Below are 15,610 nucleotides of genomic sequence, written 5' to 3'. Positions count from 1 at the left end.
TTTTAATACATTAAAACATCCAAGTTGACATCCAGCTGTTGATAAAATAAAATTTATTGAAAATACATCAGTGCACATCATCACTTACAAACTTATATAAACCTTAAATAAACCATAAAAAACAACACAGTTAATCATTTGGACTAAGAAGGTGAACTGCAGAACTCAGTTAGAATGCAGAAATGTTGTCAATAATGTAAACAATATTTACCAAAAACCTCTTAAATAAAGCAGTTTTTCATAACCTCAACATCTTGTCAAGGGAAATATATATGTATATCAATTAGAAAAATGCTTGACTTAAGTTCAGTGGGAAAAAATATTCAGAGTTCAAATAATGTAGCACAAGAATTTTTATTGGGATAAAGTCAAATTAATCTTTTATGTGAATGAAAAAAATAATCAGCTATTAAAAGCCAAGCGTTTACCCCCAATTATTTAGAAATAAATATTGAAAATGTATCAAAAAAGGACAAAATATTAGAATATTCATATTTGACGTTTTCCCAAATATAAAAGTAAAACAAAAAAATGCTTACATGGCCAACTGCTCCTAGGACAAAGATTGACATGTTTCGTCTCTGTGAGGATAACCAATGTGCACAGAGCAGCTCGTGAATAGCTGGGAATATCATGGTTTTTAATAATTCTGAAAGTCACACTAATACTCCAGTCTGTTTAAATTAACACAGAAAGGTTTCAAAACCAACACACAGCAAACTGTTCAAGCTCTACGTCACAGAAACAACTAACGCTGGTCTGATAGGAGGTCACACGACTTGCTTCCTACATGGGTTTCTTCACTTTTGCAGGTAGAAAGGACTGTGGAAGCCGCTGTCCTGCTGCTGTCTGAGCTCTGAGAACATGGGTCTGAAAGCAACTCCCTGCTGCCTCTCACATCCAGGCGTTGGCTCCCTGTGCAAGGCCTTTGGAAAGACATCAGTGAGTGGAGTCTGATGTGCAATCTCATTGTAGATGGTCAGATCAGAAGAATCTGGGCTGAGGCCAACAAAGTCCCTCACTGTGGGCTTCACTGGTTCTACCCTCTTGCCTGAGTGTGAGAGTCTGTCCAGGTGAGAGCTGGAGTCAGAGTCTGTGCTGGTCAGGCGACAGTTCACCTGTTTCTGGTCTCTGACAGGAAGCTCCTGGGCTCCATGCAAGTAGAAATCAGTGTTCTTACTTTCAATGGACGTGTTGTCAAAATATGCATGGGATGGAAAGGCTGTCAGGTGGGAGGCGTTTATAAGACAGGAGGGGTTTAAGGGCTTATTCCCAGGATCCAAAGGAGCTTCCTCTTTCTGGTTTAAAAGTATTGTTGTAATGGAGGTAGTAGCGCTTTTCTTTGGCACTCGCTTTGTGCAGACATCACAATGCTCTGTTTGCAACTTCCTATCGAAACCTGTGTGTGTGTCAGGATGGCAGCAAGAGGCAACAGCTGCTGAAAAGCCTGTGAAGAACAGATAACGCCTGCTTTAACTTGAGTATGATGTAAAACTAAAACCAATACTACAGGTTTTCTACACTTACTGAAGCTCCTTATTTAATTTAAAAGTAGATGTGACATTGACTGTCTGCTCCCTGCTTTCTCTGTGTTTCATATAGTCCATGTGTGTCATCATGACTCACTTGGTAAAGGTTTGACTTTGTTTGGAGCGCTGCTTTTCATTGGTGTCTCCAACACTTTAGCCATCCCTGCCAGTTTGCTCGCTGCTCTCATTATTTTCTTTTCCACACTGCAAAAGACAAAAATGGATTCAGTCAACCTTCAGGTCAGAGATCAAGCGAATAAGCGAATAAGCAAGTGATGGCCTACTCTGTGCTTTTTCCTCCATCTTCTAGCAGCTCCTGCAGACAAGTCAGATAATAGTTGCGCATCTTTCTGGCCGTGTCCTGCCTCTCCCTCTGCACCTCGTTACGAATCATCTCTGCAGCTCGCTTACGGCTTTCCTGAAGGTACAACATCATGTCCGCTGGAACACAAATGAACACAATCTGTTTGATCCAACAGTTGCAAACATGAGGACATAACTTGACTGAGCTTTGAAGTGTGTGCATTCATCATTCCTACATGCATCACAATGATCATTTAAAGTGTTGACACGAACCTCGGATCTTCTCAACCGTCATCAGGTACTGCTGCTTCATCTCTTCAAGGCCGTGCTGAAGTTTTTCTTCATCAGAACTTCTGTGAAAAACAATGTATTGCCTCAAACTCAGTTTCTATTAACTTAGAAATAATGATGGGACAAAAATATTTATTTTGCTGGCAAAGAGCAGAATAACCCAAACTAGAACTAAAATGAAGTTAATTTTTGTAATAAAATAAAACTAGACAAAACATGCCTTTAGAGTGTAAGGGCAAAATTAGTTAATTATGTTTACAAATACATGTACTCACATATTTACAAATATATTTACTCATAGACCTTATTCTTTTTAAGGCTTTAAGTTGTAACTTTTGATTTCTGCTGTCTCATGCTCCTCTTTCGAGATCAGTATCTGAAGGCCAGGCACACACGCACGCGCACACATCTTCTATCGCGTCAGATACTGATGGCGCCATCTCCAAGGCCTGTTCTTTCTTATCTGTCGGGGAGTAGGAGGGTTAAACTGTCTAGAAATGTGTGTGTGAAGAACTTTTTAGTCAGTCTTGCTTTTTTCTTCTGGCCGGAGCTTTTTGACCATCCTGCGTTGTTTCTGGCCGCCTTTCCTCCCAACAGGATGGGACACTTCTTTTGTACTCTTTTTCATTTAGTTTTTAATAAATCCTTTTTTTTTTTTTTTATAAAATCATCACGCTTCGACTGGACTCCATCATTCAACCAGAGCAATAAATCATGTGCTGCCTCAGTTTTTGGAGCTGAAGTTTTTTTTTTTTTTTTATTGGCCATGATTTTTTTGAGCTCTCACGTTATCCTTCTTTGTCATTTCTGAACGATTCTTCTTTTACCCTTTTGTTTTTACTCAATTTCAGAAAAATTGAGACAAAGATTGAGGACTGCAGCCTCAACCAAGTTTACATTTTGACATTTTTTTGACCGATACCCTCGTAAACAATCTGTATCCTTACCCTTTTGAAGCTGCTTGCGACAGGCAGCCTAGTTCAACAGGCTGCTCTTGTCAACGTATAGAATTGAACTTGGATCCTTCTCCGGGTTTTGCATGCCGTCCTGCGGCAGCGTGGCCGGGGTAACACTGGTGGACACACCATATCCTCAGCCAGCATTTAATGAGCAGGGTAAAACCCCGGTGATGATCCCACAGCGGACTGGCTCGTGGACCGGGACTGAAGCACGGACCACGATTGACCTCTTTTGTCTCCACAGGACCTCTTTGTCCATGCATGAATGGCTGAATGATGACACGTTACGTATGCCTGAGAGAAACGCGTTGAGAGTGCGAATGTGCCGTGGACGTGATTGACCGATGAATGGCTGTTTGGACTACACATGTTCCTCTGTTTCACCATCCTTTCCTCCTGGGTTTTGATGCACTAGATCTTCTCCCTGATTTTGCCAATTATGTAGTGGAGTGTTCAGATTTCACTGCTGCTTGTTAATGAAATTATGATTTTTGGCATTGGGCCGTCTAAATGGTTTACCAGGCTTTAAAGGTTATTTTTCTGGGTGTTTAAAAACACCAAATGACGTTTTTAATATATAATACCACTTTCAGTGGAATGACTGGCTTTGACCTTGACTGACCTTACTGTTCATGTTCAGTGTCCATGTTTTTGTTGTTGTATGTGTATACTCGTTGTGGACACTTGTCTATGTCTTCGTCTTAGTTGTTATTGTGTTTTTTCTCCAATATACAGGACGCTGGCTGTATATTCAAAGGAGATTAATCAAATCCAACAAAAGAAAAGGGATATTTTAAATGATTCATCTAAGTCTTAATGTTTTCCTCTCTTTCTGTTTCTGAGTGTTTCCGAACAGAAAATGCCACCGCCTTTTCAACTCCGATCCTGCCTTCTACAGCCGTCATGCCTGGTCACTGCTTCTTATGATGAAGGATGAGAATTAACGGGAAGTATTGTCCTTAAACTATAACGGAGAAGCAAAGGGAAAATAGATTGAAATAGATACGTGACAATATGACATATTGTGGATGTTCTAACATAATATCTATTCCAGAGACTTCCAATCCAACTGCGAAAGTGGGGACAGATCTTCAAATTTCCAAAAGGAGCATACAGTTGACCCTGGCTTTGACCTTTATGGCTGAGGAGGAGGAGGTCGAGGAGGCTAGAGGGCACAAAAGCAGGTGGACACAAGAGAGAGGAAAACGGAGACACATCCAAAATGATCAGATAAGTATTTTTCCAAAGAAATTAATCAAATAGTTTTAAGAATCCAAATGTATTCTTATGTAAAAAGGGGAAGGGAGAGGGCCAATGTCCCTCTGATTTTTGATTTGTATTTGATCATGGGAAAATGATAAACCTCAAAACCCTCCAACCATTTTCTTTTCCCACCAGCACTTAGCGTGCAAGACCATAAAACACTTTCACTGGGTTTAGACATTTTTAAGAATAAAATGAAGTTTTCTCAACATTGGGTTGGTGGCCCAATCTGGGTCGCCTGAGATTTAAAGAGGGTCCTCCTGAAATTCTTCATAATTGATAGATATAAATGAGATAGTTTAAAGTTAAGTAACTTCCAAGCATTTAAAGAAGCTCTCCAAACCGTGCCATGGCTCATCACTCCTACGAATGGGATAAATGCAGAGAGCAAAAGACAATATGATTGTTCAACTCAACTTAAATTTAATTCTGTCTAACCTTGAAAGGGCCGATAATCTTGCTTAACTCTGGTTCAGACACAGAATAGGAGACACTTTTTCCACCAATTTAGCCTAAAAATTAAGTAAATTACATCTCAAATAACAATTATGGGGGAAAATAATGAAATAAATGAACTGACAAATTCAGCTTTATAAAAACAATTAGGTTATGTTATTAGGTGTGGAGTGTTAACATTATTCAGAATAAATAAAGGATAGAATAAGATTTCTCCTTCAGAAATAAGAGAAAGCAAAGAGAAAAACAAAACAAACAATTTAAATAAATGAATACCATTATTTATTTATTTGGTTAAACTTATTTGGCTTTTCACATCTCCATGTTTCCCAATTGTATGCATTCATCTTGAGAAGACATGTAGTCACACTCCACACTTCTCCGTCTGACTTGCATGTCCTTCTCCGTCTGACTTGCATGCCCTTGGAAACAGTGGTTCTCAAATTGTTGCTTCTCACCAGGTATCAGCGTACCACCAGTAGTACCACCACATTACTCCTGTATTAGCCTCTCTGCATTGGCTTCCCATAAAATATAGAATAGAATTCAAGATTCTTCTTCTCACTTATAAAGCCCTAAATGGACAGGCACCAGTCTATCTCAAGGAGCTTGTAGTGCCATACAATCCCCCCAGAACACTACGCTCTCAAAATGCTGGCCTACTCATTGTTCCATTTGTCTCTAGTAGTAGTATAGGAGGAAGAGCTTTCAGTTATCAGGCCCCACTTCTCTGGAACCATCTACCAACCACGGTTCGGGGGGCAGACACCCTCTCTACCTTTGAGGTTAGGCTCAAAACATTCCTCTTTGGTAAAGCTTTTAGTTAGGAACCAGCTCATACAGTTCAAGATGCAATAGGCATAGACTGCCGGGGGGGGGGGGGGGTCTGGCATGCTCGGTTGGAGAGAGGTTGGAGAGGGCGTTAAGAGAGAGGTCATTTAGGTTAGAGAGGGACCGAAGAGGGTCCCATTCCTCTCTCTAACACTCCCTCTATGTCTGTTTCTTCCCTTGTGTGTTTGCTCCTGTACTCCTTCTGGCTTTTGTCTTGCAGGTCCGTGGGATCCTCAGTGTGGAGTTACAGAGTCTCAACAACTCTGTCTCCACCCTTTCCTCTGCACACACCCAACATAGCATAACGTGGATGGCTGTTCATCATAGGAATGGGATCCACACAAGGTTCCTGCTGCTCAACAGAAGGTTTTCCACACCCAACATGATGAATTCATGTTGGGTGTGGAATACGTATGTATGTGTATATACGTATATATGCATATGTGTGTATCCATAAAATGAAGAGTCCGTCCTTAAGACTGCTCTACTGTAAAGTGTCTTGAGATACCATTGGTTATGATTTGGCGCTATACAAATAAAAGATTGATTGATTGAGTAGTAGACGTACCACAGTTTGAGAATCACTGCAACTCCAGCTACGCTTCTCCTTGCTCCAGGAAAGGAGAATCAAATTAATACTTCCTGCTTTCTTTCAGCCTCATATTTTCCCACTCACGTGTGAATGGGCTACAGATAACATTGAGCTTGGCATGGCTAAAAGCTCACTTACCCACTCCTAACCATTGTGTGATCGTGCAGCAGCACCTTTTAGGATCTGAAAAGCTGTCAGATCCTGACCTGTCTCTGCCTTCCTGGAAGCTGTAACTGAGTGCCAAAGCAATACTAACTATTCATTTAGTTACTTAACCAACCCTAACACCCCTTCTTTTTAAACTAGTTTTATTTTATTTTATTTAGTTTTTTTGGTTTTGTTTTCCCCTCTTTTCTTCTGTTCAGGTACCAACCACTCCCAAGAGAGTTGCCAGGTCTGTGGAGACTACACTTCCTCTGACAACAACCGATCATCTACACACCGACCGGAAATGGACCGACCGGAGGTGGACCGACCCTTTCCGAGTTCAGCTGACCACCCACACGGCTGTGAAGGTCGCAACGAGCCACGTGGATTCACGCATCACACTGCAGGAAGGTGCCAACACCGGCCGACTCTGATCCAGAGGCGACTGGTCCAACAGAGGGAGAGCCGACATCACCACCAATCGAGGAACCACAGTAAGGAGGTGCGCCTTTGGGAGCTGTTTCTTATTTTCGAGAGCAGTGCCAAGGAGCGTTTCCTTTCCTCCGGATCAGGAGCAGTGTGTTGATGAGCTTTTGTTTGCTTTGAAAGTTGCAAACGAACAGCAAAAGGAAAAGACCTCGGGGGGTCACAAAAGCTGACCTTTCTGACGAGGCATATGGTCTATTGAAACAATTGAAATCCAACATTGAGGACGTCGTGGGAGAAATACCAATCACAAGCTTTTCCGCTGTGATTGAAGAGGTCACAAGCCCTTCTGTTTGTGACCCAGGAGCAGACTGAAGAATCTTCATTCACCATGTCACCACTCCGCCGTTTCATGTTGCTCGTGCTCTTGGTCTTGCCACCAATAAGCTGGGTGGTTTTATCCATGAATCCAGTATTCTTCTGGCTGCTGGCATCCAAAGGTGCCATCGAATATACTGAAATTGAGTCAATAAATGCAAGTGTTGTTCCTGATGTGAATGTTTCCTTTGACAGGGGTTCTAATGCTAGCAGAAATAAAAGTTGGATAAATGACATCGCCCTACACGACACTTGAGCCGCCACCAATATCACTCACCCGTATTTCACTAACACCTGGTACACTATCAAGCTAAAAGTAGGGGCCAATCCATGTTTACTCTTACATGCCTGTGTCATCGACACATCCCTGTTTAACCGCGATACTGATGGTTGCATCCGACTCCTTTTGTTATTCGTCCTATTCTAATTTCGGTATGGGGGACCCCAAACGTTGTTCTAAACAATCAGAAGTATCATCCCTTAAGGTTGAAGTTTCTTAACTTCCACTATGTACGTAGATTACATGCTATCCACTATTCTCCCCTTCTGTTTCGCCAGAAACGGAACTCGTAAACTGGGCCAGATTCCCCGTCACAATTGCAATCGCACCCTAGGCCCTAAATGTGCCACCACACATAATCCACACACATGTGACCGCGTTCAGACAGGCTAATGGTACGTTTCATTTAGCAAATGGTTTTTAGCGGTTACAAGCTATACACACACCTTCCCCCGCGCTGAGACGGTGTGTGTGCGCCCGTGCATGTAACTGATCACACTTACATAGTCTCAACTATTCCCCTCTCGTCACGGCGAAAACGCAAATCTCACACTCCTTTGGGCTTTAATCCTCCTCGACGCTATTTGGGGCACGGATGTTCCCCTGGAACATAAACTGTGGACGACAGGCCAGAAAGTAACCTATTCGCTATTTCCTTGGGCAGGTGTAGGCAAAACACTGCTGCATGTTGAAACCTTGGATTACAGGTTTAAGTCCATCATTAACGCGTCCTACTTGGCCTTTACTGGCCTCTCGGGAGAGATCACGAATATACGCTTAATGGTCCTGCAAAATAGAATGATCCTATACATACAGACCGCAGCCAAAGGGGGCGTTTGCGCAATGGTAGGTGTATCTTGTTGCAGGTTTATCTCGGACAACAAAAAAACATCTCAAGGCTTCGCGACGCCATGAACAAAGATCGCTAGGGTGGGCCGGATTGGTTTTCCACCCTGCTCACTGGCTGGCATCCTCTCTTGGTTAAAATCGCTGTTATACTGGTGGCTGTTCTTTTACTTCTCTGTTGTGGCATTCCAATCTTGCGTCGTATAGTAGAGGGCTTGGTACAGAGAGCCTTCTCGGACCGACACGTCCGGAAATCCAGCCTGAAGTGTTTATGATGCATGTTTTCGATGATTCTGATGATGACTGATCGCTAACTGATCGCATCTACAAGCTTTCATTATTGCTATGCTGATTGATATATTTTACTGTGTGTGGTTTTGCTGCTAGTGATATATATATATATTCCATATTCATTGTCGTGATTGCCAATGATTTTAGTTGCTAAGGATAGTTGAATTTGTTGTGCATTTGACCTTGTCTGATATTCATTATGTGTTTATGGGGTCTTTGCCTTTTCCTTCTTTCTTCTTGCTCTGACCTTGGAGATGCCTGTGTCTCCTAAAAACAACGCATATATCCATAGTGTTATGACGGTGTCACCATTGTTTGTCCAATGGGCTGCAAGGGGTTGAGCTAAGGTTACACTAACTTTGTTTAATTACGTTTTATGAGTTTGGGCTGTGCTTTGCTGAGGTTAAACATTTTTTTTTTTTTTTTTTTTTTTAAAGGAATTTTTGGGCTCTAGTGGCCTTTATATGACAGTTGCTTGACAGGAAAGGGATCAGAGAGAGCAGGGAATGACACGCAGCAAAGGGTCCCAAGCTGGGAATCGAACCTGGGACCGGCTGCAGGTGAGGAACTACAGCCTCCATTTATGGGGCGGGAGCTCAACCCACTGAGCTAAACACCACCCCGAGGTTAAACATTTTAATAATTAATTTTGCTTCTCTTTTTGTGTTGGACTTTTGTCCAAAAGGGTGGATTGTAATGGAAAAATTGGTTAAATATGTTTACAAGTATATTTACTCACATATTTACAAATAGATTTACTCATAGACCTTATTCATTTTAAGGCTTTAAGTTGTAACTTTTGATTTCTGCTGTCTCATGCTCCTCTTCGAGGTCAGTAGCTTACGCTCCCAGAACACAGCTCTATCTGAAGACCAGGCACGCGCATGCACACGCACCCATTCCTACGCACATCTTCTATCGCGTCAGATACCAATGGCGCCATCTCCAAGGCCTGTTCTTTCTTATCTGTCGGGGAGTAGGAGGGTAAAACTGTGTAGAAATGTGTGTGTGAAGAACTTTTTAGCTTTTTCCTCTGGTTGGAGCTTTTTTGACCATCCTGCGTTGTTTCTGGCCGCCTTTCCTCCCAACAGGATGGGACACTTCTTCTTTTGTACTCTTTTTCATTTAGTTTTTAATAAATCCTTTTTTTTTTATAAAATCATCACGCTTCGACTGGACTCCGTCATTCAACCAGAGCAATAAATCATGTCTCCAAATGAGGTCAACCGCAAATTTGCCGTGACAAGAGTCAATCAGAACAATTTTACAACAATTTTAGGTAAATTTTGAGTTGGCCACAAGTTTGAAGAAACGGTAAATGGCCAAATATGTGTAAACAGCCTCTAACGATTTATGTAAATAGAATATGAATTTAGTGGGTTGGTAGGGCTAAAAACCCTAAACAGACAAACTAAATTAAATAATTTCCATCAAGGACTAAATCAAATATTGACGTAAAATTGGAAAAAAGAAAAACAAAGTGTACACTGTAGATGAGTATTATGACACAAACCCAGAGGCTCTCTTCATTTCTTTTAACTGCTGCTGATGTTCCTCCTTTGTCTTCTGTAAGATGGCTTCATGCTCATCTACAAGAAAGCGTGGAATGTCAAGCACACACAGAGCACTGTGGTAAACCCTTTATATGTTCTGTACCTTTGACATGCTGCATGGCAGCTTTGTGCTCTCGGACACTGTGCTGAAGTTGACGACAGGCCTTCTCCAAGTGTCTCTGCAGCTCCACGTTCTTCTTCTGCAGCTTGCTTGCATGCTGTGTGCAGTCTTTCCTGTCCTTTTTCTGGGACAAAGTGCCTGAAAAAAAATGAGGAATTGTATCAACCTCAGACAGTCTTACTTGTGATGATCCATATTTGAAGTTGATGAAAAAAGCATGTTTACTCTGCAGTTTGTGGATTTCTCTCTCGTGCTGTTCTTGGGAATCCTGTAACACACGGCCCAGCCTCTCTTCACTCATCTGAAGGAGCACAATTGAAAAAAAGAACAGATAAAAGAACCAATATTACATAAAACATAAAAAATTTTGATTAAAGGTGATGACGTGAGGATGGAAAAATACAAAGAACCCTTAACTTGTTGGGTATATAGGTTTAACTGGTGATAATTATCACTAGTGAAGCATAATGGCAGAAGCAAAATGTTTGAGGATGTCGGCTGACAGCTTTAACAACCGTGTGCATTAGAAGATGTTATTATACTAAGCTTGTATTAAATTTGTGACCAGTCCCACAACTACGGTGGCTGGAAAGTATCAGGCGAATGCATTTACAGAAACAAACACAAACGTTCACGACACAAATGCAAAAAGGCCTCAACGAAAGTGTTTCCGATGGACCGGTATTACAGACGGACTTGTTTCTGACGGATAATGTTTAATGAGGAAGGAAGGAGTGGTAGAGAGTTTTTCAATAATGACTGAATTTGAAGTAGTTTTACCCGAGAGAGTATTGATAGGATACATTAGTTACCATGTCCGCCACCCATCAGCTCATGAGTAGACCTAAACTAAGAGAACCAATCTAACTTGAATTACAAAATAAAAATTTAAATACCTAAAATAATCCCCCACCCCTCCACTGGCTTTGCTGTCACTCTCTAACATCCTTTTAACTTCCTCTCATGACAGCTCTCTCATAATCAAAAATGTCTCTGCCCCTTTCACTATTATTTTAATCTTTCCATTTGACCTGGTCAGTGCAATTGATCACATATGCAACAAATAGTATTAACATATCCAATGGAATGTCCCACTGGTATCTTCCTATTCCTGATTGATCACCAGTTTTTATCTTTTTTCCTCTCCTCTCTCTGCTCCTGCACTGTTTGCTTTCCTTCTGTTACAATCTTTCCCATTATCTTTTTTTTGATTCTCTGCTCTTTTCCCTGCTTCAGCATAGCTGATGTCATTAAACCTTTTAACTTTCTCCACTTCCTCATCTCACATTTTCTGTCCATAACCCGATGCTCTCCTCCACAGTTGCTGCATTTCATCTTCACTGCATGTCTCCAACATGTGTTCCTCACTACACTTTGGGCATCTCTGTTTGCCTCTACACACCGCTGCCATGTGACCATAGCTCTGGCACCTTAGCACCTGAGTGGAGGGGGTACATAAGCCCTCACTGGGTAACTCATGTATCCTATCAATACTCTGGGGTAGAACGACTCCTTCAAATTCAATCATTATTGAAAAACTCTCTACTCTCCTTCCTTCCTCATTAACATCATCCGTCAGAAACGTGTCCGGCTGTAATACCGGTACGTCGGAAACCCTTCCGTTGCAGCCCAGCCCGTGTTGTGAACCCTTTGAGTTCATTTCTGTAAATGCATTCGCCTGATACTTCCCAGCCACCGTACAGTTCTTAGACTGCTGCATAACAAGGGTTCTGCTCAGATGGTTGAGAAGAAGAGAGATTACCTTAAAAAATACAGAATTTTGTTATTGCTAATGTATGTGACAGAACAAGGTTCCCTGTTCTGTTTGACAAATGTGAGGTAGAAGGGCTTTTATCTCACAAAATGAATTTGTCGGGGGTCATAATGTGATGGCTGATTGATGCGAGTGCAATTTTATTTCTAATAGTTTTGCAGCTATTAGAGAAGTCCTCACTTTCTTCCACTCCTCCTTAGCCTGAGAAACAGCTTTACTCAGCAGCTCAGAGCATGAAGTCTGGACAATGTGCATTACTGATGCTTCAGATATTTCCTCATTGGTCTTCATGAAATCTTCAGTGTCCTGTCTGAAGTCTTTGAAAATGTGTCCCTGGACTTCTGCCAGGCCAGTCTGAAGCTTCTTAATGAATTCCTCTCTCATCCTCTGCGTTAAGATCTGCTCTCTCTCAGCAAACCGGTGTCTCCACTCCTCCTCTTGAGTTTTAACCGTCAGCTGGAGCTTGGCCTCCATCTGCTGGAGCAGCTCCTTCCTCTGGAGCTCAGCTTGCTGCACAGCCTGCTCCAGCTTGGTTTGGTAGGCCTGCTCGCTGTGAGCCTGGAACTTATTGATCTCCTGCTGCTTGTCTCTGTTCCAAGCTGCTTGGGCTCCAGCCAGCTCGGCTTTCAGCAGAGCCGCCTGCTCTCTGGATGTTTGTTCCAGCTGGCTTTGGAGAAGGACCAGTTTCTCCTGAAGTTCCTGTACTTTCTCTTCTCCTGAGCAATGCTCTTCCTGCTGGCTTGGCTGAATCCAGGTCAAAAGCTCCTCTGTCTCCCTGACAACCTGGGAAACCAAAGCAAAAGGTTGGACAGATGACCTAACAAAGGATGTTACTGCTCCTTTTTTGTTGTAAATGTAAAGCCTGGGAATACCAGTTTCTCCTGCTTCTTCTCCCACTCTATCCTCTCCATTTGAAGAGCAGCTTGGTATTCTGGTAATGTTGTCAGATGCTCAACCCAATGATTATAAGCCCTGCTTACAGCTCCTTCAACCTGAAATTACCAACAAATCAATCTTTATTTACGCAGCACATTTCTATTCAAGCTTTTTTTCCCTTCTTCTGTCACTGGTCATATTTTCTATGACCATTAAGCAGGAGTTTTTTTTTTTTTTTTTTTTTACTGTAAAGCAAATCAATCAAAGAAGTACTAACATAAAATACATAAGTTTTAGTCCCATGCTTGGGGGCGCTATGATAAAACTTCAGAATAAACGAATGAATTACAAAAATAAAGGAAAAATAATCCATCATTACACTGAATAATAACTTGGCCTGGGCAATACATTAAGTTTGCGATATATTTAATTTTCTATTTTATGACACTATCACCTAAAATGATATAATTCTATATTGAAGTTTTTTTTTTTTTAATTTGCATTTCGCTTCATAACGCCACAAACTCGTGTCTGAAGTGGCAGCGCAGCAGCTCACAGTGCACCATTTACACACACTGTGACTGTCTCAAATGGTCCACGTACTGGCTTGCCGAGTACTGTCAAAACTACTCAGTAACTCAGACCTGCCCTAAAAGAAGCCACACTACAGAATTTACTCACATTTTGTACCTAATGTGAGCAAATGCCAAAAGGCACAAAATGTTGATAATGTGTTGCTGGTGATTGATGAATGGGTTTCGTGGCATTTTCCTCAAGTGACTTTGACCCATTGTTTTTCTTGTTAGATGATATAAACAAGATATATTTGTTTCTCAATATAGTTTATCGCCATTTGCAAAAAAAAAAATATATAAAAGGAGACAAGAGTATTAAACCAATTCTTGATCAACTATCAATGAGAAGACAACAAATTGTAGATCAGCATAGTGTCTGATTACTATTAGGACAACATCATCAGCAGGGGAAATTAAGACCCCTTTTACTTCGTCATTACACCATTTATTTTCAATTTCCTTTATCCATATTTTTAATAAGGCCTAACAGAAGGCCAGTTTGTTTTTTTCCTCAGTAAAACACACAGTTGACCTGCTTTGCCATGTCCTCCAGGTGTTTTTCCTGCGACTCCCTCAGTGCTCGTCTTCGGACTTCTTCCATGGCCTTATGTTGGACTTTTTCTGCTTCCCGAAGCAGCTGCTCTTTCTGGGTTCTGAGTTTAGAGTTAAACTCCTCAGCACTGACAATAAGAGGTAACATCTCTGTTATTTCAGTCTGACAGGTGGCCTCAGCAGTAGGTTCATGTTTGATCCTCTTTGCATCCTCCAGCCTCTGAACCCATGTTTTCTCCATCTGATAACAACCATTAAGCCAGGTTTAATATCAACATTAGATCAAGCAAAACATATAGAAAGAAACAAATCAATGATCAATGGGCACCATTATGAATTAAGAGTAAACACAGGATTCAATCGTTGTACCTCCATCATTTCCTCCTTCCATGCAGCTTTGGCTGCAACCACCTGCTGCTGGACCTCCATCTCCTTCTCTTTGGACCAGAGATCTTTGTGCTGTGACAGAGAGGCCTGATGCTGAGCTTCCATTTCAGCTCTCAGTTTCACCACCTCTGCTCCGCTCTCCTCTCTGACCACAGCATCCTGTTTTTCTCTCTGACGAAATCTCTCTTCAAGCACATCTTTCTCATTGCAGACAGCGATGTAACATTCCTGCACGCCCAGTATCTTATCGTTAACCTCACAGAGCTGTGTCCTGCAAATGAAGAATGTATGTGGGTGATTGTAAAAGTTGGCTTTAGTTCTTTGCGTCATTTGCAGAAGACTTACTGTAAGTGCTGAACCTGTTGCTGGTGCTGTGCAATCAGTTGTTTCAACTGAGTATCATACTCCAGCATGAGCTCTGATCGGACCCGGCTCACCACATCATCCCTGTACTGTTGATGGATTCGTTCAGTTCTGGACGGAAGACCAAAGCCAGGCATGAAAGCAGACCAGTGGATAAATGAGAAAACACTGTTCAACTTCTGGAGCTTTTTTTTACCTCTCTGCTGCTTCCTGCTTTTCCTGATCCAGTTCCTGAATCATCTCCCTCATTTTAGTGCACAGCACTGAATTGGCCGACTTCAGCTTTTCCTCGTTCTGTTTCAGATCTTTATTTTTCATTTCTAGCAACTTGAGTTTGGAGGGGAACATCCGTCACAATTTGGTGGAAAACATGCAGAGCAAATCATTTGTTTTATGACAATCTACTGACCTCCAACTGCTCCAGAAGGCGCTGACTTTCTTCTTTCATTTTCAGCATCTCCTGAGAGCCCGGATGCTTTTGACTGGTTTCCTTTACCTGAGGATGCAAGAAGAGTTTTATTGAGAACATATAAAATAAAATTGAACTAAAAAAAAAGGTTTTCAAATCAATGCCATTACTTTCTAAAGAGTCACAGGCCTTTATAAAATAAAAAGAATCATGTTTGCTTTGTTTTAAAGGGGATTTATATATGAAGCAGAGTGACATGTCTTGACACCAATAATAATATGGTATTTTATTCTTTCAAAGAGTATTTTAAGTATTAATTGATTGATAGGAAAACAGAAAAAAACACATTTTCATTTTTATTCAGTTACATTGTTTGTTAAATGTTAATAATAATGGATAAAACTTGCT

The 15,610-nt window shown here is 41.4% G+C and overlaps 1 protein-coding gene across 8 annotated transcripts in view; it reads right to left on the bottom strand.

Moving 5' to 3' along the window:
- cep152 (centrosomal protein 152) overlaps positions 1–15,610 on the bottom strand; it is a 60,166-nt gene that overhangs the window by 28,836 nt on the left and 15,720 nt on the right. For 5 of the 8 annotated variants that reach the window (XM_028448668.1, XM_028448667.1, XM_028448673.1 and 2 more), the window contains 14 exons: positions 15,203–15,289; positions 14,990–15,120; positions 14,776–14,904; positions 14,413–14,701; positions 14,024–14,284; positions 12,913–13,032; positions 12,221–12,823; positions 10,492–10,567; positions 10,249–10,404; positions 10,106–10,181; positions 2,106–2,185; positions 1,814–1,970; positions 1,627–1,733; positions 301–1,447 (listed from right to left, as the gene is read on the bottom strand). In XM_028448668.1, coding sequence (XP_028304469.1) covers positions 801–1,447; positions 1,627–1,733; positions 1,814–1,970; positions 2,106–2,185; positions 10,106–10,181; positions 10,249–10,404; positions 10,492–10,567; positions 12,221–12,823; positions 12,913–13,032; positions 14,024–14,284; positions 14,413–14,701; positions 14,776–14,904; positions 14,990–15,120; positions 15,203–15,289 — 2,919 coding nt within the window. In that variant the 3' untranslated portion in view covers positions 301–800. Of the gene's footprint in view, positions 1–300; positions 1,448–1,626; positions 1,734–1,813; positions 1,971–2,105; positions 2,186–10,105; positions 10,182–10,248; positions 10,405–10,491; positions 10,568–12,220; positions 12,824–12,912; positions 13,033–14,023; positions 14,285–14,412; positions 14,702–14,775; positions 14,905–14,989; positions 15,121–15,202; positions 15,290–15,610 lie in introns of those variants that run through there. The other 3 variants (XM_028448669.1, XM_028448674.1, XM_028448672.1) reach the window with 3 other exon arrangements.

This window comes from Gouania willdenowi, chromosome 6 (assembly GCF_900634775.1).
Source record: "Gouania willdenowi chromosome 6, fGouWil2.1, whole genome shotgun sequence".
In the NCBI taxonomy this organism is placed as follows: Eukaryota; Metazoa; Chordata; class Actinopteri; order Blenniiformes; family Gobiesocidae; genus Gouania; species Gouania willdenowi.
Note: the sequence above shows the minus strand (reverse complement) of the source record. Positions and strands in the feature narration are given on the sequence as shown.